At 45.2% G+C, this 25,952-nt stretch overlaps 2 protein-coding genes across 3 annotated transcripts in view; one reads left to right on the top strand and one right to left on the bottom strand.

Moving 5' to 3' along the window:
- Positions 1 to 245: 245 nt before the first annotated feature.
- hgh1 (HGH1 homolog (S. cerevisiae)) lies at positions 246 to 8,069 on the bottom strand. Of its 2 annotated transcripts, none has more exons than XM_063185728.1 (7): positions 8,005 to 8,069; positions 6,790 to 7,381; positions 6,165 to 6,265; positions 5,515 to 5,613; positions 3,867 to 3,958; positions 2,366 to 2,488; positions 246 to 947 (listed from the first exon to the last, which is right to left on the bottom strand). In XM_063185728.1, exons 2-7 carry the CDS (start codon positions 7,332 to 7,334, stop codon positions 747 to 749), a joined length of 1,161 nt encoding a protein of 386 aa, XP_063041798.1. In that variant the 5' UTR covers positions 7,335 to 7,381; positions 8,005 to 8,069; the 3' UTR covers positions 246 to 746. The 2 variants fall into 2 exon arrangements, with proteins under 2 accessions (XP_063041798.1, XP_063041797.1); XM_063185727.1 differs by having other exon boundaries at positions 8,010 to 8,069.
- Positions 8,070 to 8,390: 321 nt separating this feature from the next.
- Positions 8,391 to 25,952, top strand: part of recql4 (RecQ helicase-like 4) — a 36,967-nt gene continuing 19,405 nt past the window's right edge. The window contains exons 1-8 of the mRNA XM_063185725.1: positions 8,391 to 8,778; positions 8,911 to 8,944; positions 9,048 to 9,151; positions 9,254 to 9,403; positions 9,782 to 11,244; positions 12,615 to 12,714; positions 13,903 to 14,062; positions 22,979 to 23,110. Coding sequence (XP_063041795.1) covers positions 8,692 to 8,778; positions 8,911 to 8,944; positions 9,048 to 9,151; positions 9,254 to 9,403; positions 9,782 to 11,244; positions 12,615 to 12,714; positions 13,903 to 14,062; positions 22,979 to 23,110 — 2,230 coding nt within the window. The 5' untranslated portion in view covers positions 8,391 to 8,691. The remainder of the gene's footprint in view (positions 8,779 to 8,910; positions 8,945 to 9,047; positions 9,152 to 9,253; positions 9,404 to 9,781; positions 11,245 to 12,614; positions 12,715 to 13,902; positions 14,063 to 22,978; positions 23,111 to 25,952) is intronic.

Genomic DNA, 25,952 nt, shown 5'->3' with positions numbered 1-25,952 from the left:
ACTTCCTCTTTGGCTACTTGACCATCAGATTTTATTAGCTGTGATCACTTAATGCTTCGATAAGCAAGAGATTCTCATCATCATAGGTTAGACATGGTTTTGGTAAAAGCAAACAGCATAGTGCAGTGGTTTGGGACCCACAGGGTCACAGAGGTACTGCAGAGGGGTTGCAAAGAGAAAGGAATGCTTGCTTGAAACCCATACACATGAAGGTGACTCGAGACAAGAAATCTCATAACAAGAAATTTGGTGCCAATAGCATATTTTACTTTTAACTTCCCGCCAAGATTAAAAAGTGTCCATGAAAGTGTCCATGATATGTCATCACTCCACAGTCATTCTTAAAAACATCATCACTTACAATATTTTAGACATTTCCATCACCTCTGCAGGCCTGCAAAGGGTGTGTGATGTTTACTGCAATCTACTCCATACAGTAGTTTGACACACAAATGTCACCATCATCGATTATAGCAGTCTGATTTGAAAAGACAAATGAAGAAAACATTTTTTCCTTGTTGTTGATGGATAGAGGGGCAGTCTGATTTGAAAAGACAAACAAAAGATTTTTGTTTTTGTTTTTGCCGTCATTGTCGTTGATGGTAGAGGGTCATTTTGATCACCTCTGCAGATCCTCACAAATGTCATCATAGATTGATAGCAGTCTGATTTGAAAAGACAAACAAAGACATACTTTGTTTTGTTGTTGTTGTTGTTGATGGACTAGCACTAGATGGTCATGTTGATCACCTCTGTGGGTCTTCAGAAGGCTGCTGGTGCTGGTGGTTCTTCTCCTCCTCCTCTGCTTTTCTCAGCTCTTGCTGTTCCTTCTCCAGCTGCTCTTGTTCCTTGGCGTCCAGGTCTTTGAGTTTCTGCTGCACGTCCTCTGGGATATCCACCTCCATCAAGTTCTCCATCCCACCCTCTGGCTCGTCTCCAATAAGCACCTGTGGCAAACACAAAAAAAAGAGAAAAAAAACCTCACTACCGTCACGCAAATGCCAACTACAGTAATGCTTCTGCACTGTATACACTGTGCTTCACGAAAAGCTATGGATCCAGAATCAACTGAAAGAAGAAAAAGGAAAAACAAGCAAAACAATTTTAATTGGGTGTAATTTAGGAGTGTGGGACAGCGGATTAACTTACAGTATAATATTTACAATAAAGCCACTGTACTTTGATGGGCGTCCAGTCAATATAGCGAAGCAGAGCGGTTGGAACGATTTCTCTCCCTCTCTCGCCCCGAGCAAATTACCAAAAACTCCAACGACATGGAAAAGCAAGTGAGTATTCCAGTAATATAATGCAAGTTATGGGCCTGTTATTCACAATATTTCAGCATATTAAAAATGCTATTAGCCCTAGATAAATATTAAGATTCAAATTCAAGCGCGCAGATTTACTGTTTTATGGGCCTCCATTTAAATGGCTGGGTGAGGTTTGGGCGAGCGAGCCTTTACACTGCTGGACGGCAGTTCAAAAGGGATCTCCCAGATGTTATGGCGGAGATCAGTGCTTAATGTGGGACGGTGTCACGTCTTTTCCACTCCCCCTTCCTCCGCCACACACGCCAGTCACACAGTTCCCCCCACACTTACACGACTGCCACCACGCCACAGCACAGGGAAAGGACCAGACTTTTTCCACAAATTTAGAGAGCATCTATTTCTTTTTTTGTTTTTGCTTTCTTTCCCCCCTTTCTTTCTGTCGGTCATACTTTCTTCTTTTTCTTTTCTTTTTGGTACACCAAGATCGTAAATCTGTACATGATGTTTTTTTGTGAACCCATTTGCTTGTTTGGTGTCTGGTGTGCTACCAAGCACAACAGCTGACATGAAAAGTCACACGCTTTAGGCGTGTCCCCCTCTGCCCTTGAGGTGGGATAGTGATACTTGCAGTGTGCAAAAAAATAAAATAAAAATTAAGTTAATAAAAGAAAATTGTGTTCAAATGAATGAGGGCTGCCACGTCCATAAAACTTTAAGCGATAAAAAAAATTACAGGGGTGAAACGGGCGAGACTGACTGATCTACATGCAGCACCATTTATCTGGTATCTTGTCTATTTTCATGTGAAAATTTGTGAAAAGTTTCTTACAGAGGTTTTTTGTGCATAAGCAAGTTGTTTTGTTTTGTTTATTGATTTTTTGGGGCTTTTATGCCTTTATTTGACAGGACAGTCAAAGATGGTGACAGGAAGCGAATGGGACAGAGAGACAGGACAGGATCGGGAAATGACCCCGGCCGGACTCGAAACGGGGTACCCGTGGGTGGGCATGCAAGCCCAAATGTGTGGGGCTTAGCGTGGTGGCGTAAGTAAGTTTTATACATGAGGCCCCAGGCCAGGTCCGTTCATTTCATACCTGGACTAGTTTCTCGCAGGCAGCCACCACGTCAGGTTCCTTCTCCCACTTGTGAAACTCCCTCATGATGGGGTAGACGTTCTTATCTTTCAGGACCTTTCTCCCAGGCTTAGTAGCCGACAGCTGAAGAACAAGAGGAAGACAGAAGGAGAGGAGAGGAGAGGAGTGACGTTACTGATCCCGAAGGAAATGAAGTTGTCTAGCTGCCAATACATCATACACATCACAGCACATCTGCATACATACAAAAAAGATATAAGGCAGTTTTTGTTATTTAACCTTTTTTTTAAAGCAGGAAAAGAAATATTGGCCCATTGAGATTAAACATCTTTTTCAAGGTCATCCTGAAGAGGCAAGAGGCAGTACAAACTATAAAATTAAAAATTGCAGTAGTCTGTGATAAAAAGGAATAATTTAAAACAGTGACAAATCAACTGTTTGCAAGTGTTCAAGTTCACAAGTTCTCAAGTGCTCTCGGATCCAACATATTGCACACATCTGCATGCATAAAACATGAACATAGCTGGAAAAAAGACGAGGAGACAGAAAAAGAAGAAGCAGCAGAAGAATTGGGAAAACATCATTCAAAGTCGTTTCAATGCAGACACACCTACAAACTGATATTTTTATAAGGTCAGTGGGCAGTAAAAGACGATGGCTTTCGTATTGCGCTGACGTTAACAGCGGGAGATGGTCTAGTGTTTTGTAGAGTGGCGGCCACGGTCTATGCCAAGCATGAGACAGAGTTTTGGGGCTGTTGCCTCCACCAAGAAGGTCATGTCATGTTTTTGACAGGACTTGCCAATGCATCAACGTATTGTTCTGAATTTTTGATAATGTGGTGGTATCCTCCAAGACTTGCTGGACCCTATTTCTAGAAAGTCATTTATTAAAAACAAACTTACCAATTTAGTTGGTTGCCAGTGGACAATTGCCTTGCAACCAACTAAGTTACTGATGTAGTTAGTAACAGCATGATCAAGAAAAGCATCCTGTCTGTATTTGTTTTTTGCTGATGATTTGAGCTAGCTTTTCTTTTCTTTCTTCATATTTCTATGCCTTTACTAAGGATAGGACAGCGGCGATTATGACAGAAAGACACCTGGAGAGAGAGACGGGGAAGGGTCGGGACACAACCAGGTTTGCCAGATGTGACTGATAATTTCCAGCCTCAAAAATACTCAAAACCCACCTGAAAGCATTAAATCCCACCCAATTGAACTTAATTCTGTTGATTTATATGACCATAAATCTCCAGAAAAGCACTCAAAAATTCCCCTTTTTGTAGATGGTCATCCTATGCAGCCCAATTGGGCGGAAAACTGTCCAATCTGGCAACACTGGATACAACCCAGACCGGACCTGACCGTATTGGGCTGCCCAAGGGTATCTCATGCCAGCCTATTTTGTGGCCGGGTGCCTTAGTTAGCACGCTGATACACAGCACCCCCTACAAGTGGCTTTCCCAGTTGTGGTTTTAGGGAGTTAGGACTTGACTCACGAGCAGCAGGGTCTCGATGAGCATCTTCCTGATGTCGGGATCCTCCTCTCTCTTCTTGTCCTCGGGCAGGTACTGTAGGTCCACTGGCAATCCTGCACACACACACACACACACACACGCCATGGCAACAATTCAGACAGATGAAACATGTAAGAGATGATTGTATTGTGTGTGTGTGTGTGTGTGTGTGTGTGTGTGTGTGTGTGTGTGTGTGTGTGTGTGTGTGTGTGTCTGTCTATGAGAGAGAGAGCACGTGTGTGTGTGTGTGTATCACGCACGAGGGTGTGTGTATCAGAGAAAGCGAGAGCTAGAGAGCGAGTGTGTGTGTGTGTGTGTGTGTGTGTGGGGTGGAGAAAGTCAGTGAGTGAGAAGGAATGAAAGACGTTTAGACTGAGTGAGTGAGTGAGTGAGTGAGTGGGGGATATTAAAAGAGGGGGAGAGAGAAAGTGGACAAAAAGAGAAGAGTAAGCAGAACACTGATAATTGGGTCATTTTTAGGGGTTCCGAACGAATCCCCACTGGCAACAGAGTCCTTAAGCACCATCGCGGTCCCACCATTAAGCGTCCCTCCGAGACCTTAGCATCTCTTTATTAGCCTGGGGCTTGCTCCAGACACTCAGACTGCTAATTATAAAGTGCGGTGGCCGTAGGCATGTTCCACACGGCCGTAAAACCCAACACGAATGAAGAATTTCAAACTGCTTTATAAGACCGCAAGGCAAGGCAAGGCAGGCAGGCTGCTTTGAGCTGAGCAGCCGTCCACAGCTGGACACGGCACAAATTCACAACTTCCCAGCCCCTTGATGATGACGTCCTACGCAGCACTCAGACCACTCTCCCTCCCTCTCTCTTTCAACTTCTCTTGCTCTCTCTCTTTCCATTCAGCTGCAAAATATTCTGATATTACATTTGTATCTGTATTTTAACACTCTGGCTCACTTTGCTCACCACTTCAAGGCCCAATATGCCCAGTGGTGACGAAAACAAACACTGCCCCCTAGTGAGCACACAGATGAATTGACGGAATGCCCTTTGCCATCAAAATGAGAAGAAAAACTGTCTTATTCTGTTCCATTGTGTAAAAAGTGGCTATAGCAAGAGGTGTGTGAATTACTTCATCCAATGCATTGTTTCCACTGTCTGCAGTGGTCAGTTTCAACTGAACACACAAATGACTTGACAGGATACCATTTCTGTCATGAGCTGGATCTCCTAGACTTATGTTTGATGGTAAAAGGGAAGCAATAAAAATAGGTGTGTGCAATACTTCAGAAAATGGCTTGATTCCACTGTCTGCAGTGCTTAATTTTACTGAAATCTGTCAACAGGCACTGATCTTAAACAAATCCAGCAGTAATCTTTTTTGTCTCCATCACAGCACGTTTTTGTCTTCTTTTAAAGGATTTCTTTTTGGGTTTGCCAAATGTTCTTCCAATTCAGCGGACACTGAATACAATTCCATTTTCGCACAAGTAGTAGTCTACAATCGGGTTTTGAAATATGGCCTACCAACAGATATAAAACGTCAAAGACAGTTACTTGGCCGTCTGGTGTGAGCGACGCTGACATCAGTATTTCTGGCAATGTGGTTACAATTTTTCCGCCGTCATAACTGTCATGCTCGTCATGTTGCTCTGGTCTGCAGTACCTTCGTTCTCCTCCTCAGATAGCTCCTCGGGCCCGGCCAATGGCAGTAGCAGGAAGGGCAAGATGTCCACCGCGTCGCTTAGCAACCACTCGTGGTGTACTGTATATAACACAATCAAAGGGAGGGAACGAACATCCATTATATGCTGGAACTCAAATAAAAATGTTGAGCACAGGGGCGTTAAGTATACCCCCGCAGTCCCCGCGAGGCAGGGGGGCCCACATGGGCCCTTGACTTGAAGAAACGTGCCCCCTCCACATGATATTAGGCCCTCTTTTTACGTTCGGGGGCCCATTCTTGGTAGCTTGCATGGGGGCCTGAAGTACTTACGCCAGTGGTTGAGCATATTATAAAGACTGAGACATCATACAATTAATCACATTTAAACAAATTTTGACCATCATTCAACCCACACTGAGAAAGCAAAAACCCTGCCACAAATGTTGTCCAAGGGCTCAGTGCTGGTAGATAAGCTAATCAGTAAATAGGACTTAGCAGTGTTATAACTTTCTGGAACCCAGGATTAATAACACCTTTCACAATTTTACTGACAGTTACAAGCTGTCCAAGCACTTGAAACTGCTGAAGCCCCTCCAGCTGTTGAATGAACTGTGCTATGAGAAAATAAAATGTTTCTGTTGATTACGTACCATAATCGAAGCAGCAGTTCCTGAGAGTGCCCACCACTCCACCCCTCCGCAAGACTGACTCTTCATACTGTGTGTACGGAAGGAGTCTCTGAACTACGCACCTGTGGAAAGCAACACACACACACACACACACACACACACACACACACACACACACACACACACACACACACACACACACACACACACACACAATGTCTATTTGACTAATGCCTAATGAGCATTTGTGAACTTTCCCTGCAATATCTTTTTACTTGGCAATACCGTACAGGACAGCTCCCTCAGACCCACTGATGGGCATTCGTCCCTTAAAATGAATAAAGTCAAACAAGGCTATTTCTTCAGACCTGAAATGTCCCATTTTCAGTATGATACAGAACACTACATAACTCTGTCATAAGCAGGTATTGTCTGTCGATGTTGATTGCTCTGAGTCTTCCTTTCTCAATTGATAGGCCTTGCTCTATAACTGTCACAAGAGTAATCAAACCATGAAAACAAATGCATAAATTGGAAAACGATGCCATTTATCAAAGTGCTCTGCAATGAATTTGACAGCTGACAACTGATTAATTACCACATTCAACAGTTGAGCAGCAGTTCAATGCACACACAAAAAACAAACCTCTCTTTGTCCAGGATGAACTGTCTCGTCTCAGGCAACTGTGTGAGATTTGACAGTAGAAGCCCCAAGTAATGCAGGGGGGCTGCCTTGTTGTAGCCCTCTGTGCAAAAGATCTCCACTATTTTGGCCAAGCCGACACCCTCCTGCGCCTGTAGAACCTCGAACAGGTCTTTGCACGTCCTCTCGTGTCGTGATAGGTTGCTGAGGATGGTGCAAATACGGTCTGAAAACATGTACTCTGGATCCAGCAAATTGCGGAGAAGTGTTGGTAAAATGTCTGCATCTTTGACCAAGGCCTGGTGCAGTGTCTCGTCTGCGGAGAGGTTAACGAGAGCGTGATAGCAGTCCTTTACTATAGCCACTGATTTGTCCGCTGTGAGTGTGAGGAGTGCTTTGAGAAAGTCCGTTTTGGTTCTGAGATATCTGCAGCCGTCTCTTGATGCTGTGAGACCCAAGATGTACTCGGTGGCCTGGCTTTTCACGTCGGGTCTCGTCTCCAACGTCAAAAACGTCAACAGCTCCTTGGCCTCGCTGTCATTCAGCATCTTGAGCCCAAATTATGTGTTTTCTGTTGGGACGACTTCAAGCAAACCTTTTCACAGTAGGAAAAACAAAATCACACGTATTATTTATTGGTAGGGTTGTCACCTGTGTCAGAAAAAAATCCTGGACATTTCAAACTCAATCACCCCCTTTGCTTATACACAATGGTACTATCCTTCATTCATTGTCCAGGAAAGTAGTACATATATTTTTTTCCTGGACAGACCATTAAAATCCTGGACAATCGGGGAAAACCTGGACAGGTGGCAACAGCAGGGGCAAGGAATGATTGTTGTTGTCCGACACACCTTGACAGGGCATAGCACAGAACTGTAAACACTCCATTTGTGACCAGTGGTATTACCTAATTAGCATATATTGTGTATGATTACCATACGGTATATCACTCTGTTTGTTCAGTCTCTTCAACTATGATTTAGTAAGAACTTCACCATACATCAAGAAAGTGCATGTTTGTCTTAGGGTCTTCACTTCACTGATACATGTGTAGGCTACACTTAGCTCGAACAACTGGGAAAAGACTGCTTTTCCAGTAATCCAAACATCATATTTTCATATAACAACAAATCGATACGCTCTGACCATACTAAACAGCATATTAAACTAAAAATATTCATTTAGACAACCACAAAACGTAATCATGCAACTTACCGTACCGTGCTGTCTCCTCACGTTGTGAAAAAGATGCAGCGTGGGCAATGTTGTGACGTAGTTCCGTATGTTTTGATTGACATACACTTTGACCAATGGAATGACAGCGTCCAGAACGATTTCCGCATTGTGTGTTGTCATTCGTAAGGGGAAAAAATCCAAAACAAATCAAAACAGTTGTTTAAGACATTTTATTTTTAACTATTTTGATAGCTATTTCATATATTGCTAAACACATGTGTTGAAACATTGTGATTTTGGTAACCGGTTTAGGGAACGAGTTGTGAGTGGGTGGGTATCACAATATACTGATGCCTCATTGGACAGACTCTTCACCATACTTCATATGATTGGTTATTTGTATTATGACACTTCCTGCGCGCTAAAGTTGCAAAAGCGTTTTTTATTTCATGCTTCACGGAATGACAGCCGCCACACACGATACAAAATACAGCAAAGACTGCTTTAAACTTGCTTTTAAATGCACCTAAGGGTTGAACGCGAATCTTGACTTACTGGGATTTGCCATCTGACGGCTTTGTCGGACATACAAAGTAGCAAGAAGGCAACACATGACACTATTGTAGCAACGACAAAGGAACATACGAAACATCCCTCGATGTCACCTCGAAGGTTGGCTATCAGATTTTAGTGTTGTTATGCAGAGAATATCGTGTTGATTTCATAATGTCGGACAGATACAACGACATCAAAGATCGTCTTAAAAACTGGGAACGGAACTTTTTTCAGGAACACAAGCGCAAACCCAGCAAGGTAACTTGATAAAGGAATGACATGCATGCTCTGTCTGCTAAATACATACACTGTCCAACATGCCAGTGCATTTCTGAATAGCCTACGAGCCTGTATGTCGGTTGCCTTCAAACTGTATTTTTCCCTTTTTAGGAGGACATTGACAACGCATCTGAAGACACTAGAAGTATGCAATCCTAACCTAACTATTTTTTTCTTTGTCTTTTTAAACTTACGAATACACCGCACAATAATAAGACAGCTTTGCTAACCTTACATTTGTGCCATAGAACTCTACAAGGAATATCGGTCCTTGAGGCAAGCCAAAGAAAACAACAATAACAGTCACCATGAAGCGCCCACACAAACTCCAGAGACTAACCCAGCTGCCAAGGTTAGTTCAGATACCTGAGACGTCTTGACTTTATATAAACAAAGGTTTTTCCTGGCTTTGTGTTGGAGTCACAATGGTGAAGTGGTTGTTTTATATTTTCAGAAGGAGCCAGACTGCTGGGGGGCCCACCTGAGCCGCAAAAATATGCCTGTGGCCCCTCCAAAACTCACCCCAAAGGAGAAAGAATCTTTGCAGGCCTCTGCACAATACTTTGGCATGAAGCTGAAGTCAAATCTTGGCTCTTCATTCAAGGTGAGTACAGTGTTTCAACATAGTGAAGTGGTTGTGAAATAGTCAAACAACAGGATTTGTTTCAAATGCTGATGCTGAAAAAGGGCATTTGGGCAGAAATATGCCATTTTAATATACATTTTGATGGTGGCGTTACATTATTATTGTATTATTATTGTATTTTTATGAACTGGTATTAAATTAAATGACATTTATGAAATGCATAAAAATGAGGCCATTGCACACATTTAATGAAGTGTTTCAGGATGTCTTGCAGACCCAAGACTTCGGGACATGTGCCGTGGTGGTTTGTGATTTGGAAAATACATGCGCAGCCAGAAACACATTCATTCATGCTCATTCATCCATATTCCTTTCTTAATTTGCATTTTTTTCCAGGAGAGGCCGATGAGCCTGAAAAAGTCCTCCACTCCTCGGAGGACACCCCTGAAGACTTGGAAGGACAGCGGCTGCAGCCAGGAGGAGTCCGGTTCCTCCCCAGCGCCACTCGGTACCGAGCCTGAACCCCCGTTCCCCCATTCCCCAAAGCCAGCCAACACATGCCCGAACCCCAACAGCGCCAACGCGGTGCAGACAACCAGCGCCAAGTCGGACCAGGTGGACCGCGGCGGCGACTTGGACGACCTGCAGCCTTTTGAGCCGTTCAAACCCACACCGTCCAAAGCGTGGCGCCCCGTCACGACGCCGGGCACGCCTCCAGCCAGCCTGGCACAGAGGGCGCAGCAGCTGCGGCAGTCCGTGACCCAGCGCCTGTCCTCCGTGGACCAGGGCTGGCTGCAGCGATGTCAGGTGTTCGATGAGGTGGATGACAGCGAGAAGCCTGTGGCGGGAAACTCTGCGGTGGATCCTGGCAAGGTGAATGGCGGTGGCGTCCACTCTTCTCCTCTTGGCATCAACAACAGCAGCATCAGCAGCATGAGCTCTGCTGCAGATGCCACCACCAGTCAGACCCAGCCCACAGCGGCCCGTGTCATGGAGGAGGATAAGCCCCCTGGTCCCAGGGGAGGCTCGGCGGTGGCGGTGGCTGCTGCTGTTGCCAGGAACGCTCAGGGCCGTGCGAGGCCTCCAGACGACAGGCCGCAGAAGAACCAGGAGAAGAGGGGTGGCGTAACGTCTCGGGCCGAGGGAGCTGCTTCGCTCTGGGACGCGGGCCACAGCGGCGGCTCCTCATTAGGGCCCGGCGATGGGGAAACCAGACCTGGCCGCCCCGGGCTCGGAGCACAAGTGCAGGAGGAGGGGGAGGAGGAGGAGCGGGTCAAAATGGAAGAGCAGGCCAGTGGCGGCGTCAGCACCGCCAAGAAGCGCCGTGGGGCGAGAGCCAGGAAAGGCCGAGAAGATGGCGAGGGGATGGAGGAGGAAGGGCGGACAGGAGAGATGGGGGAAGAAGGAAGCCAACCGAAGGGCTCGAAAGGGGGGCGCAAAAGGGCCCAAAAGAGGCCGAGGGACGAGTACGACTTTGAGGAGGAGGAAGGTGGGAATCGGACACCAGCAACGGCCGCCGGCAACGACGGCGAAGAAAAGCAGCAGGGAGCAGCCAAGAAGAGGAGGAGAAGAGCCACAAAAAAAGAGGAGGAGGAGGGAGGAGAGGAGCACGGCGGCGCAGACGGCCCCGGAAAAAAAGCAGCTCGAGCACCACGTGGGCGGAAAGCGGCAAGAGCCAAAGGAGGAAACGGAGGAGACGGACACGGCAGCGACCCCGAACAGGAGGAGGAGGAGAAGAAGAGAGGAGAAAAGCAGAAGCCCCAGAGGGTCCCGAAGGAGAACCTAATGGGGGAGCTGGAGGATGAGCAGGAGGCCAGGGCTGCGGCCTCCACCAGGGTGAAGAACACGGTGCGGCCCAGGTGGGTTGCAATGCGCAGCACAGCCATGGCCCCTATGTGTCTGTCTGTCTGTCTTTTTATGTGAACAACCTAAAAGCAGCACAAATGACTAGCGAATGGTGTATTCTCCCTGGCCCCCTGTGTGTTTGTTTTCTCCACCTCTGTTCCTACGTATGTTTACACATACACTAACGGCCCCTAAATGACCTCAATAGATTTTGGGCAAAATTGGGGTTTGTTGTGTCCGGCATCATTCTTTTGACAGTCTGTAAGGGCAGAATTGCTACCTAGAGGAGTAGAGTAGAGTAGAGTAGAGTACTTTTATTAATCCAGAAGGAAATTAAGTGTCTGTCAGCTTACATAATAAATGCACATTATTGAAAATTGCAGTAAGCCTATAGCACGCACTTGAGAAAAGCAATCAGCCTTACAGCAGTTCACATACACATACGCTCTCTCTCTCTCTCTCTCTCTCTCTCTCTCTCTCTCTCTCTCTCTCTCTCTCTCTCTCTCTCTCTCTCTCTCTCTCTCTCTCTCTCTCACACACGGTTAAGTCCTGACGCACAGTTCAAGTCCTGTCCAAACTGCAGAGAGAAGGCCTAGCGCTACCCTCCAAATGCACTTACTGCAATGTTTAAAGAAGCACATGGTGGGTGGCAGAGCTAATTCAGAAGTGACTGTCACCGTGGTTACAAATTGAGGAACCACTGCAGCAATTTTGGAAATATTATTTTTAAGTTTAAAAAAAACCAAAACTATTGAGTGTTGGCTTAAGAACTTCAATTGCAATCAAACTGAATCCGAAGATTAAATTCTCTCATCAGTGATTCAACAAAAAACAAAACATAACTGCATTAACGTTTATGTAGTCAAGTATGCCATAAGTGGTTCAGAAAGAAATATGATGGGTTATGCACTCTAAAAGCATTATTGTCTCATTCCACTCTGTAGTCTTGTGTTTCCCAACCTTTTTTGTCTTGCGTACTGCCTATGCCTTTTGTTGTGCCATGAGTTCCCTCAACTGTGTGCTCCTGCTGAAACGTCACTGACCGATATGCAAACTCTGTGTGATGATGAGCGCATGGCTTGGCCTGGCTGCTCAGTACTAAGCAGGTAAATAATGGTGTGTGTGTGAGGGAGGGTGGTGAGTTTCGGTCACGGATGGCTCAGTTATACACGCCTGTTGAGTCTCTCCTCCGTCTATCCACTCCTGCTCCATCATTTCATATTATTTAGTGCCCCGCGTCCGTGCCAAGTCATGACCGCTATTCCTGTAAATATCAAAGAGATACATTGTTATGGTGAGACAGATGCGGTTTTGCTGACCGTAAACATCTTTGTGACTTCCTTTCTTTACTTCCCTGCTGTCTTTCATCCTTTTCTGCTACCAGAGGGATCAAGAATTCGGACTCAAACTTTGTCAAGATCAACCTAAAGAAGAAATCTCACGTCAAAGGGTTTGCCTTGCGGGGCGCTGCACTTCGGAAACAGGTAAGGAATGCAGAAATATGGTGTAAAATGAGAGTTCCAAAATTGAGGTCATAAAAATTCTTTGATATGGTTTCAGAAACAACACTTACAAAATTAGTAAATCATGTTTGTATTATAAATTTAAAAAAAAGGCAGGTGGATTAAGTTTCGACTGTACCTCAGATCCGAGAAAGCGGCGACAAGCAGGCCATTGTCCTCTCGGCATGCACACTGTCTGTGTGCTGGGTCAATAAGTCATTTTAATCGGTCGTTGTGATCATATGGCACACCACGGCAGCACACAATGAAATTCAAGCTAGAGTGAGTGGGGAGCAGACCATGACAACGGCACATTGGGGAGCGGTGTGTAGGAGGAGGACTTGAAACCTTTTCAGAAGTTGAACCTCATTCATTCATTCTTCTTTTTTATTTTTATAGCACATTTTAAAAAACGGCACAAAAGTTGGCTGAAAGTGCTTTACAGGCACTTAGAAAAAGTGAAGTACCATGAGATGATGAAAATGACTCCTGAATTAATAAATAGTAAAGCATGAAAAGCACAGTAAATGTAGGAAAATATGCAGCAGAGAGCAGAGAAGAAAAGTAGGCAGTAGGCTGGGGTAAAAAGATAAATTTAACGGATTTTTAAATTGTATTTCATTTAAATTGTACAATAGTTTGACAGAATAATCCTACAATAAGCAATGATTGCCATTGAAGTGGTTGGTGTCATTTTAGATGTACGGTAATGTAATGTAAGGTAACATGCAGAGGTGACATGACTGCCATAATATATATATATATATTTAAAAAATTATAATAATAATAATAATAATAATAATAATAATAATAATAATAATAATTAAAAAAAAAAAATATATATATATATAAAGCCCGGAAACTCCAAGTCCCATTGTCATTGTGACAAAGCACTCCACAGCACACAAAAAAATTGCATTTATGCCTCACCCGTGCAAAGGGGCAGCCCTCAATGGCGCCCCTAGGGAGCAGTGTGGTGGGACTGTACCATGCTCAGGGTACCTCAGTCATGGAGGAGGATGGGGGAGAGCACTGGTTGATTACTCCCCCCATCAACCTGGCGTGTCGGGAGTCAAACTGGTAAAGTCTGACGCCCTAACCGCTCACCCATGACTGCCCAACCGCTTACCCATGATGACTTACCCATAATTGATGTTGGTGTCATTTCAGATGTACATGCAGAAGTTCCAGCTGAAGGGCGAACGATTTGGGGGCTACGGAGGTCGAGGCCGAGGCCGTGGGGGACGCTTTGGTGGCTTCAATCGTCAAGGAGACACGTGCTACAAGTGTGGTGGCACTGGCCACTGGGCCATGGACTGCAAGGGAAAAGGTGAGGACTGTTACAGTATTGGTACCCCTCACTCTCTAGAATGGAAAAGGCGTATGATGATTACGTGATTCTATGTTTTTCTGATTGTCTGCTACCAGCAGCACACAAAGATTACAGATTAGATTTCTATGACATTTTCATTATAAAAAATAATTAGAAAGAATATAAAAACAGAATAAAACAACATAAAGGAGTGGGGCTTAATGTTGTTTTTTCTAACTTTTGTTTGACATTTTGTTGCTCTTTCCTGAATACATGACTATGCATATTGTACAGAGACTGTCCTCCAGGGTAGTATTCCAAGCACATGGTTAAAGGTGCCCTATTATGCTATTTAGAATAACTTTCATTGTTAATATTTTGCTTTACTGTGGTTAGTGGAGTTAATTTTGAATGATCACTTGTTTTCATGTCCATCATTTTTTATCATTGTGTACATGCACCCTACGCCGCCTGTTTGAAACGCGTGGAAGTGCAGAATGTTAGACCCTTCAACATTCTGAAATCTCGACGCAGCATGGAGCGTTTCATCAAGCATTCTATTACTAATATTACGTCAGCAGCACAGCTGTTTTTGACCTGGAATCCAACCCTGTAGCCTATGTCTAAAGTTGACAGCCAAATAGTTCACCCAATGTCCACAATTAATCTGAAAAGGACGCATCATAAGTCCCACGTTGTTGAAAAAAAAAAAAAAAAACATGCGTAATGGAATAAATTTGTGGATGGCGAAATCCTACACTATCCTTGTAGGCTACACTATTCTTGTACACTATTTTGTACACTGAGTGTACAAATTCAGATAGGCCTAGGCTATGTGGCTGCGATGAACAAATGCGCATTAGGTCTACTGTCTCTGCAATTAATAAATGGTCTGTGACATCGTCAACACTCCATCCCATAAGCAGCAATGTTAGGTACAGCATGACGTAGACCCGTACCGGAAACAAAAGCTATAGAATGTTGAAAACCCAACCACGCGTTCTCTGACAGTTGAGAAATAGCGTTCCTGCGGCAGAGAAATTCTCCCCCAAGAGGCCAATTTGTGAAATGCAGCTTTCACCAAGCTTTTACATACAACAGATGCTGTGTAACCCAATAAATGGGTAGTGGACATGAAAAAGCATAATAGGACCCCTTTAAGTGATAAACCTGGCTAAGTTAACCTACAGGAAGTGGTAAACCTGCTAATACTTAGATATACATGTACCTGCAGACTAGCCTCGCGACGCCATCCTCTGTACTCCACCCAAAGATTTTGGCTCCGCACATCGTCTGGCAAAAGCCTCGAGCTCGGTTCTCTCAGTGTTTCGCCAATCAGCAAACAGTTTAGAGTGGTGACGTAGAACTCACCTGCGAGCTCCGTTACTGGGGTAGATTTCTCAAAGGCGAAGTAGCTAGTCGGTTAGCAACTTTGCAGAGTAGATACTATAAAAGTTGCTAACTCCTGTGTCTCGAACGTTAGCACACGAAGTAACTACTGCTTGGAGTAATGTGCACTCTGAAGTAGTGGTGACTTTGAAAGTGAGGCGCCTCCTATCCGTATCTCGACAGTGAAGTTGAAGTACAGCTGGAGTAGATCCATTGAGTCCAGACATCACCTCAGCCACCCCAAGTAACACACAGCGCTAGTCTACTTCAGAGTGTGACTCCACCCATTAGCTAAACTTGTAGTACATATTTGACCACAAATGTGTCAATATCTTTTAATCCTGTGGTGCAAAAGCGATGAAAATCAATCGACATGCACACAAAGTGATGATACAGCTGCGAGAGTGTTCAGAACACAAATTCACGTCATGTCATTTGTTCGTGAAAAAAAAAACGTCATATCCTTGGAATCTGATGAATCCCACACTAATAATATACTTTTAGCTGTATACCGATTGAATTGCGTCTCATTTCGATGTGTAATTTGTGAAATATTTAGATAAGAAAGTATTGGTTACTCCCGGAAATGCACTGGCTTACGTGTCAAGTACTTAATTTTTTTTGGTGCGAATTTCATTTCATAGCCTAGGGGTATTTACGCTTGCCTATCAATGGGAAGACGCGAGCCACGCGGGTTCGAAACCAGTGTGCAGCATGTTGACAACATCTCGTGAAATCGTGTTTTGGACCCTACAGTGTAACACATTTTCCCTTGGCTGCACGTGTGTGTTGGTAATGCACAACATGAATTATCTATTTCTGCCAGATATTTCCAAAATTGTGGCACTGCAACCATGTGGATTCGAACCGGCGTGGCTTCTGTTTTCCCATTGGGATGCAAGCGTGAATACCACTAGGCTATGTAATGAAATCCGCGTGAAAATTTCTTTGGGATATGACACTTCAACAGACGATTTTCTGGGAGTAACCACAACTTTATTGTCCAAATATTTTACAAATTACACCTCGGAATGAAACGAAATCCAATCGGCATGCAGATAATACTGCATTATTGGTGCGGACGGTGTCAGATTGTAATGCCACGGCCGTGTTTTTTCACAAAGAAATTACAAGGTGTGTTGTGGAGGAAACAGCGGAGTCACGGTGTCGTGACATCCAATCAAATGTGCTGGTGGTGGTTGTACACTATTGCTTTCTACTTCACGCACTGAATTTAGGAGGAAACAGCTGAATCATGACTCGGCAATCATGCTTATCTCTTGTTGCTTCTTTGGTCACGCACTGCAATGCCAAGAAAGTAAGTAGCGGTGTGGACTCAGGAAAGTAGCCACACTACTTTGGGCTTACTGTGGGAATAGTAAGGTTTCGAGAAATGCACGGATTTCGCCTTGAAGTAAGTAGATAACTACAAAGTACATCTGTAGTTCAATGCTAACATTGGGGAAACGCACCCCTGATTGGTTAAGGTAACGATATTCACACTTTCGTTTTGTTATTTGTATGCTTTTGCGACGCTATAACGTAACAGGCATGCTAATAAAGCACAATATGGGTTTTAATTTGAGTTTGGAACTTCAATTAATTTAAATGATAGAGTAAGATCAGACCCAAGATCTCCCATCGTCCACGGAGACGGATTCCTCATGGCTTTTGCCAGACTGATTGACGGAGTCAACAGTCGGCTATTCGCCCAGGCTACCTGCAGACGTCCTTCAGTCAGAAAAATATGGATTCCAGGCTCTTCTACTAGATGATTTACCACTACCTCAAGGCCAATGTAACCTGGTTTACTATTGAATGAGGTTCTTGGAATACTCCCATCATGGAGCAGTCTGAGGTTAGCCATTGATGAAAGTTCAGGAGACAATAGCTCCACTTACTATCAATCCATTCCAATTCTTCCTTGTTTTATACATCTCATACTTTTTCCTTCTTCCTACGAGCATCAAACTTCTTGTGCGCACTCTGGTCCCAAGACCAGTTTGATACATTGATGAATATTTATATTTATACAGAGGGGAAAGGGGTGTTGTTTTTGGGATTCTCGTTTTGCTGTTTGTCTGCAACTAGAACTATTCAAAGACTACTGATTGGATTTGTAAAAAGATAAGGACTTGTAGATTGCTTTTTAGCAAGGTTGGGTAAAGATGAGCAAGGAAAATTTAAGTACATAGTACATGTTCATATACAAAGGCAATTCAATGTTCTTCACAAAAATAAAAGCATAAGAACACGGGACATAAAATAAAAATGAAGGCCTCCACATGAAAATGGGGAAAAGGTTAAAAACTTAATTGAAAACTTAATTAAATAAATATAAACAAAATTTAAAAAACTTAATCAAAAGTAAATAATTTAGATCACTAAGAAATGGCATCTGAGGACAATTTTGACTCGAGTCTGAATTTGAAATGATACACAGTAGGAGCATTTTTTTTAACATCATCTGGAAGACGGTACCAAAGCTTTGCTGCATAGCAGCTGATATTCAAACCTTAAAATCGCTGGCCACAACTCTGTCAAATATGGTCCCATTCAACGTAAAATCTTAGTCTTCTTTATTTGAAAGTTATAAATCCTATTAGAGAATAAAACGGCCCGCAGGGATGGGGTTTGATGTTGTCACTTGTTGTCATATCACATTATATCATATTACGTTTAGTTTAACTGATGCTCTTTCCAGAGCAACTGACTGTGAATTTGGTACCTGGACACTCTCCGCCTGGAGCGAATGTGGGGTTAGCCATGGTTGAAGGTGCCAGAGGGAGAGATAGACTTTCACTCCTCCGCTCCACATTTTTGGTACAAGAATCAACCCTCTGTTCCCAAGACCACCTTCCATCATAATCATCGGTCCATATTTAACCATACGAATTAAGTCTTGTTCCTAAAAGCAAACTAGGTCCTATTTTTGGACATAATAGCTAGGCCTAGTGTAGATTGCACAGATATTTCATGGCCTTGATGTCACTCATTCAAACTATGGTGATGGTTCCAAACCATTGCGGTACTTTGGCCAAGGTCTCCAGTTTCAATTCTTACGACATTCAATTTGCTTACAATATGTATGACTGTGCTTATGCATGCATGACAAGTTAATAATGTTTTAAACAGTGCAGACCAAACCAAACGAGTCAGACCAATCTGGCTGATCCTGCCCGACGAATGAATTCCAGTGTCTCTTGATATTAGTGAAGTACAACGTCTCTTCTCATTAGTGAGGTACAGTGCCCTCGCCCCTCCTTACAGTAGACTGCCATGTTGTGGCAGCGGGTAATGTGGGTAGTGCCAGCCTCTCGCCAGTGATGCCATTGATGCTGACCATGATGTTGCTTTGATGACACACCATCTTGCTACCTCCAAAACCAGTCAGACCAGTCTGAAAATCCCTGGGTGTTCTTGGCCCATGAATGCGTGCCAGTGTCTCTTCTTATTTGGTGCAATACAGCGACATCATTCAGTAAGTGTAATGCCAGGCAGTGCTTCCCGCAGAAAGTTTGTTAGTAAATGTGTAACCTAATCACCATGATTGAACAGGCCATGTTGTGCAATTTCAAATGAAATATAATCTTTACCACAATTAACAGAAAACAAAATCTTTATTTTTTTAGAGAACCTAGTCAGTGTGCTAGGTGTTTGTTGCCAATGTGGCTGCCTTAACTGTAAAGTGCTGGGGAAAACCCAATTGCATGTTGGCAATTTATATTACTGCGCCTCTTGTCCAATGTGACAATGATGATGCTGCCTCCTCTGCTGTTCCCCACATCTCCTCTCCAAACCAATCACATCAGTCTGAGAGGGCCTTGCTGCCATGTCTCTTCCTGGACCACAAAAATGCCAACGCCTCTTCTGGGTTGTATTTCTAGAACCGATAGTTGTTAACCAGTTAGCAACTTGGGTAGTTGCCAATGGAAAATTGCATTGCAAAAAACAAAGAAGCTAACATAGTTGGTAACTAAGCTTTCAAGAAATACACCCCTGATTAGTGAAATACGTTGTTGTCCTTGTCACTTTACGTGGAGTGCCATGTTGTGGCTGTGGGTCGAGAGGAGTGTCTCTCCTCTCTTGTCCACTGTAACTAATAACACTGACCCTGCAGTTGACTGCAGTGATTCCCCGTTATGCCTCCCAGTGAATCCAGACAGACCAGTTTGAAAGTGTTTGGCTGTCTTTGGCCCACTAATGCATTTCTCTGTCCCTTTATGATTAGTGAAATGTAACGTCCTCGCCCCTTCACTATAATGCAAAGTTTTGGCAGTGAGTGAGGACTGAGGAGGATGGTGCCTGCTGCCTGCTGCCTTCGTCCCTCTTGTCCAATGGGATGCTAATGATGCTGACCCAACTGTTGTCGTGGTGATTCCCCATCTTGCCTCCCAAAACCAGTAAGACCCAGTTTGAAAGGGCCTGGTTGTCTCTGGACCACAAGAAAATTCCAGTTCCAGTTTGATTGCTGACCTGAAACATCCTCAGCCCTTTTAACCCATTGTGTCCTGGAGACGCATATACGCTGCATTCAGATTCTTGAGATTTGAGCTGTTTTATTAAAAAGGTGGGTAAGTTAGAGCTGAATGAACACATTCTAAGGCAAAACCAGGGTCCTAGCTTTTAAATGCAACTTTGTATGTGCTTCGGAGGCTGAGATATGTAGGATTTAATATAGGTAGAGGGCACCCTTTCACAAAAAGGGCATAGGACAAAATGGGTTAAGAACATTGCCATGCTGTGATGGTGCGTTGGAGACCCTTTTTACTTTAAATTGTATCTGAATGGTTGTTTTTAGTTGCACATTAAAATCGTGGAAAACTGAAATTTGCTGACAAATGCTGACTCTGCTGTGGGGTATCCCCATTCTTCTCCCGACAAAACCTCACCTAGAAAATATATTAGAATTTATTAGATTAAAGTAAATTATGCTGCAATGCATCGGGACGCAGTGGTAGAGCCTTCAGCGTACCGTACCTCCCACTCCTTGTTATAACGCTAATGATGCTGACCCAACTGTTGTCTTCGTGATTTTCCGTCTCGTGTCCCAAAACCTGTAAGACCAGTCTGAAAGGGTCTGGTGGTAGTCTGTGGACCACAAAAACATTTCCAGTGTCTCTTCTTATTAGTAAAATACAATGTCCTCCTCTGTTAAGTGCAGCGCCATGTTGTGGCAATGAATCTGGAATTATAGTGCCTAATGATGGTGCTGACCCAACTGTTGTCGTGGTGATTCCCCGTCTTGCCTCCTAAAACCAGAAAGACCAGTTTGAAAAGTTCTGGTCGTCACTGGACCACAAAAAACATTCCATTGTCTCTTCCGATTAGTGGAATACAATGTACCTCGACCTATAAAGTACTCTACCATGTTGTGATGGTGCGTCACCATAGTACACGACTCTCGTGCCTTTGAAGGGCTAATGACTCTCTGATGCTGACACCGCTGTTGCCCGGGTGATTTCCCTCTCTCCGCTCCACCGGACTCCACCCAGACCAAGAGAAGGCTTGCCTGTCCTTGGCAAGTGAAAGTGAAGTGAAAGCCCAACTGGGAAACTCCAACTCCCATTGTCATTGTGACACAGCAGCACACAAGTGTTCACTGCACACTGCACACAACGAATTTGCATTTATGCTTCACCCATGCAAGGGTGAAAGGATTCCAGTGTCTTTGCTTAAAAAAGAAAACAAACCTGATGCTTTTTCTATTAATAATTTTAAGTACAGTGCTGTATGTCTGGGGATGGGCCCTGCCAGTTGCCTCTTATTGTGTAACACAACGTAATGATGCTGCTGACCCTGCTATCTCCTTGGTGATTCCCCATCGAACCCGTCCTGGACCAAGAGGGAAAACCCAGTGTCTTTTCCGTTATTGAATTTAAGTGTAAGGCAATGTTGGCCAAGTAAACTATCCCCACCTGCCAGCGGCCAAAATTATTTGTGCCTGCGAGTGGGTCTAGCCTCGGATGATGCCCCAATGCCCAGAATCTGGCAAACCAATTACAATGCAGGGGAGTTGTTTTGATTTGTTTTGAATCTTTGGCTGCAAATCGGACGGGGTTTTCAGGGAGTGACGACAAAGCGTTGACCAATAGGCACTGACACAGTTTGAAAAACAACGGGTTGTTCCCATCAACAATCTTCCGAATGTGTCATTCATCGGGGCCAGACTAAATTGCGTCTAAATTAATCTCACATTTAGTCTGGTTTATCAGGCTAAGGCAATGTGTCAGGGGCTACTAGTGTCTACTTCTCTCCTCTTTCTTGGCCCCTTTTAAGGCCAACAATGCTGACTAGCTCTGCTGTCTCCTTGGCTACAATGATGTCCCCTCTCCCAAATGACTGATCTTAGAGGGCCCTGGTCCTGTCAGTCTATTGACCACTAAAAAGTCCAATGCCTCTTCTACTTAATGTTGAATACAGTGTTCTCAACCCTTTAAGTACGTTGCCATTTTGCAATGTTGCCTCTCTTGCGCCCATTGAAACACTATACTGTATGATCTTGACCCTTCTGTTGCCTCTGCCATCATGAGCCAACAAGTCACACTAATGTTTGAGGGCCGGTGGGTGGGACTTGGTGTCCTGTGCGAATGAAAGAACTGCAGCATCCAATGCTTTGAAAACATTTTTCTCAGTGTCAGTGTCGGCGTAGTTACTGCACTTTGCCTTTGTAGGGCAGTGCAGTGCCTGCCACTTTTCTCTCGGTCCATGTGTGACCCTAATAATGCTGAGCCTCCCTTTTGTCTCCTTAGTGATGTTGATCTCCTCTCTCTACCCTGTCCTAGTTCTGGCAGCGGTGGCCACTGTTATTGAATAAATGAATTCTTATTGGGGTTAAAATGTAAGGCAATGTGTCGGGGGCTGGAGTGCCTGCTTCTCTCCTCTCCCTTGGCCCCCCTTGTAATGACAATGACGCTGACTAACTCTGCTGTCTCCTTGGCGATGGTGATGTCCCCTCTCCCCTCCCCTGTCCCCAGCTCTGGCTCCTGCGGTGGATGGCAGCGGTGGCTGGTGGTGCTGGTGATTGTGGCACTGCGGAGGAGTTGTTATTGAGTTAAAGTGTAATTCTGATGATGCTGACTAACCCTGCTGTCTCCTTGGCCATGGTGATGATCTCCTTGGTCATGTGTCCCCCTCTCCTCTCCTCTCCTCTCCTCTCCTCTCCTCTCCTCTCCTCTCCTCTCCTCTCCTCTCCTCTCCTCTCCTCTCCTCTCCTCTCCTCTACTTTCCCCTCAGCTGCGGCTGCTGCGGTGGATGGCAATGAGGATCACAAATGCCACTCCGGAGGAGCAGTGTCGTTTTTTTTTCATAATTGAATTAAAGCGTAATGCCATTGAGGCTGACTAAATGATGCAGTTTTTTTAAGTGTGCAGTCCTTTTTTACACGCACCCAAAGTTCTTTATTTTATTTTAGAAGTTGAGCGTGTCCCATCACTGCTACAAATGCTGCTGACTAACCCTGTTGTCTTCTTGGTCATGTCTCCTCTCCTCTCCTCTCCACTCCACTCCACTCCACTCCTCTCCTCTCCTCTCCTCTCCTCTCAGTTCCAGCTCCTGGGGTGGTCGGTGCCAGTGCCAGTGCCGGTGCCCCTCCAGAGGAAGAAGAGGAGCCATTCGAGTTGCCCACCCTGGAGGAGGTTGCCCGGGCAACGGGCACTCTTCGCTCCGAGCCCATAGGTGAGTGACAGTTAAACGCCGGTGACCTCAGCGTATTGGCCCAATACAGAGAAAGAGAAACGGCTATCTGGTTTTTGTCTCGTGGGCTTGTTCTGAAGAGTGTACATTTGTGGTTGAACTCTGTCTCCAGCCCAAACCACCCTACGTCACCCAGACCCACACGTGCATGCATATATGCACACACACACACACACACACACACACACACACACACACACACACACACACACACACACACACACACACACACACACACACTACATGTACACACACACTACATGTACACACACACTACATGTACACACACACTACATGTACACACACAGACTTTTTTTAACATTGATTAATTCTGTCTTCTATGGTATGTTCTAAAAAGTTAGCTTCTGTGGTGTGGTGGTCTATGACCCCCTTTCAAACTCACCCATACACACACACACACACACACACACACACACATGTACACGCATATAGCGAACGGCTCGCTGTTGCTATTCTGCTGGGTTAATGTGATCCACATCATGCCTGTGGCCCTTTTCCTCCTACAATATGTGTTGACCTTTCTGGTTTCTCTCTGCTGTCTGTCTGTCTTTCGCGGAGAGGCGGGTAAAGTCTCTCTCCCCCCCCAACTGTCTTGGCAGCCGCTTGGTCCGTTGGCGGCGGTTTATCGCCGGAAAGTTTATAGGTCTGAGTTTGAAATAATGGATGTCGATGGTGGCTGCTTTTGCCCGACTGCCTTGCCTTGGCTCGTGCCGACACGCAGGCCAAGCCGACTGGAAACGTCAAGGCCCTTCAAACAGAGGAGTGTGTGTGTGTGTGTGTGTGTGTGTCTGCGTGCGTACGTGTGTATTTGTGTGTGTGTGTATATGTGTGTGTGTGTATATGTGTGTGTGTGTGCGCGTGTGTGTCTGAGCGCGTGTGTGTCTGAGCGCGTGTGTGTCTGAGCGCGTGTGTCTGCGCGCTTGTGTCTGCACGCGCGTGTGTGTGTCCATGGGTGTTTGTCCGTGTGTGTCTGTGTGTGGGGTGGGGGTGAGGGGTGGTGGAGAACGTGAAAGACAAGTCTGTGCGAATGACGTGAAGGGACCTGATCAGTGCAGGATCAAACCACATAAGTCCGACCAGCTCTTTAGACCTTTTTTGGGTATTTAAGGTCTCGGCCGAGACCTTGCATCAGTTGACGTACGACGGACTAGAGGAGTGGAATGGAGTGGAGTGGAGTGGAGAGGAGAGGAGGGGGGGTGCGGAATTTTGGTGGTGATGTTGGCCGTTGGTCAAATAGAAGGGGAATTCTGTCAAAATGGGCTGCTTTTCAATACAATAAAGGCTATCTATCTATCCTTATCAAGATGCGCTACCGATAGGCTGTTAACATTGCCCAAATCACTAACACATAATTAGGGTAGCTAGTGTAGCTGTGTAGCTAGTCTGCCGTAATGGCTTAGGATTCCAGCTTGATGGGTTACTTATATTGACGCGACACTGGTGTTCTGTCGAGATGAGCTACCAAAAGGGGGCTAACGTACAGTAGCCCAAATCCAAACCCACAGAAAGTAGTGCCTTGTAATGACTTGCAACTCAGGTTGACGGGTAGCGCAGATCTACAGGTAGCGCAGATTGACGCGTCGGGGGCAGTGGTTGCCTTACTGCTCTTGCTCCCGATCCCGCTGCAGACGCTGCGTACAGACCACCAATCCCCAGAGGGCACTCTCTCCTCTCTCTCTCTGCTCGATCTCTCTCTCTCCTCCCTCTCTTTCCTCTCTCTTTCTCTCTCTCTCTCTCTCTCTCTCTCTCTCTCTCTCTCTCTCTTCTCTCTCCTCTCTCTGAGGTTCATTTTCACAGTGATTTTGGAAATCTCAACTCCACATGCGGACGATGTCCAGCCTGCGCAGAGCAGAGCAGACCAGACCAGAAGCGATTCCACAGAGAAAGCGAGAGAGAGAGAAAGAAAGAAGGAAAGAGAACGCGTGGTGGACCCAGACCAGAGAGAGAGAGCCCAGAGCCTCTAGGGCCAAAGCCAAGACCGCATTAGGACCTGCGGTTGGGTCGGAGGGCTAGATGAGCTTACCAGCCCTGCCGCTGTCTGGCCATGATGTCATGTCGTACGGCCCCCGTGCCAGAGGGTCAAAGTGCTCATGCGAGCACCCCGTCCACCCCCCACCCCCCCATTTCAAACTCTACCATTCACCCACCACAAAGCAGCTCAACCACTGTTGTTGTTGGTGAAATACTTTTTTCGTGCCGTCGGAAATTGTAACACATTTTATGCAAATGGGGCCATCTGTAGAATTTCGAGTGTTAAGTGAATGCGTGTCGGAGTCTCAATCTCAACCCATCCACCAGCGATCTTCCACCCAGCCCCCCCATCTCTCCATCACTAGCAATGCTGCTACTGCCACACACTGACGAGGCACAGAGGGCCCCTGTTCGAAATAACTCTTCACGTCCACCGGATGTTATAACGCAATGTATGCAAATAGTCCGTATCTGGGTAGCCTACAAGGCCAACTCCCACCCGCCACCTCCACCACAAAGCAGCATCCATCCGCACCAACGCTGTTGCTGCTTTCATACACTGACACTGCACAGAGGGCCCCTGATCGAAATAACGCTCCACGCCGACCGACCGGATGTCATAACGCAATATATGCAAATGCGGCCATCTGTATATAGGATTTCAATGTGTTAAGTTAATGCGTGTCCGAGTGCGAGCGAGTGAGGTTTCTGGATGGCTCGTGTGGCTCGGCGGCTTATGATGTCTGGAGGAAATGCTGTGGTTTTGGAAAAGGAGAGTTTTTATGAACTACGCAGTGCAGGAAGAGAGAGCATATTATTCCCCCCCTCCTTC

This window comes from Engraulis encrasicolus, chromosome 20, assembly GCF_034702125.1.
Source record: "Engraulis encrasicolus isolate BLACKSEA-1 chromosome 20, IST_EnEncr_1.0, whole genome shotgun sequence".
Lineage (NCBI taxonomy): Eukaryota > Metazoa > Chordata > Actinopteri > Clupeiformes > Engraulidae > Engraulis > Engraulis encrasicolus.
Note: the sequence above shows the minus strand (reverse complement) of the source record. Positions and strands in the feature narration are given on the sequence as shown.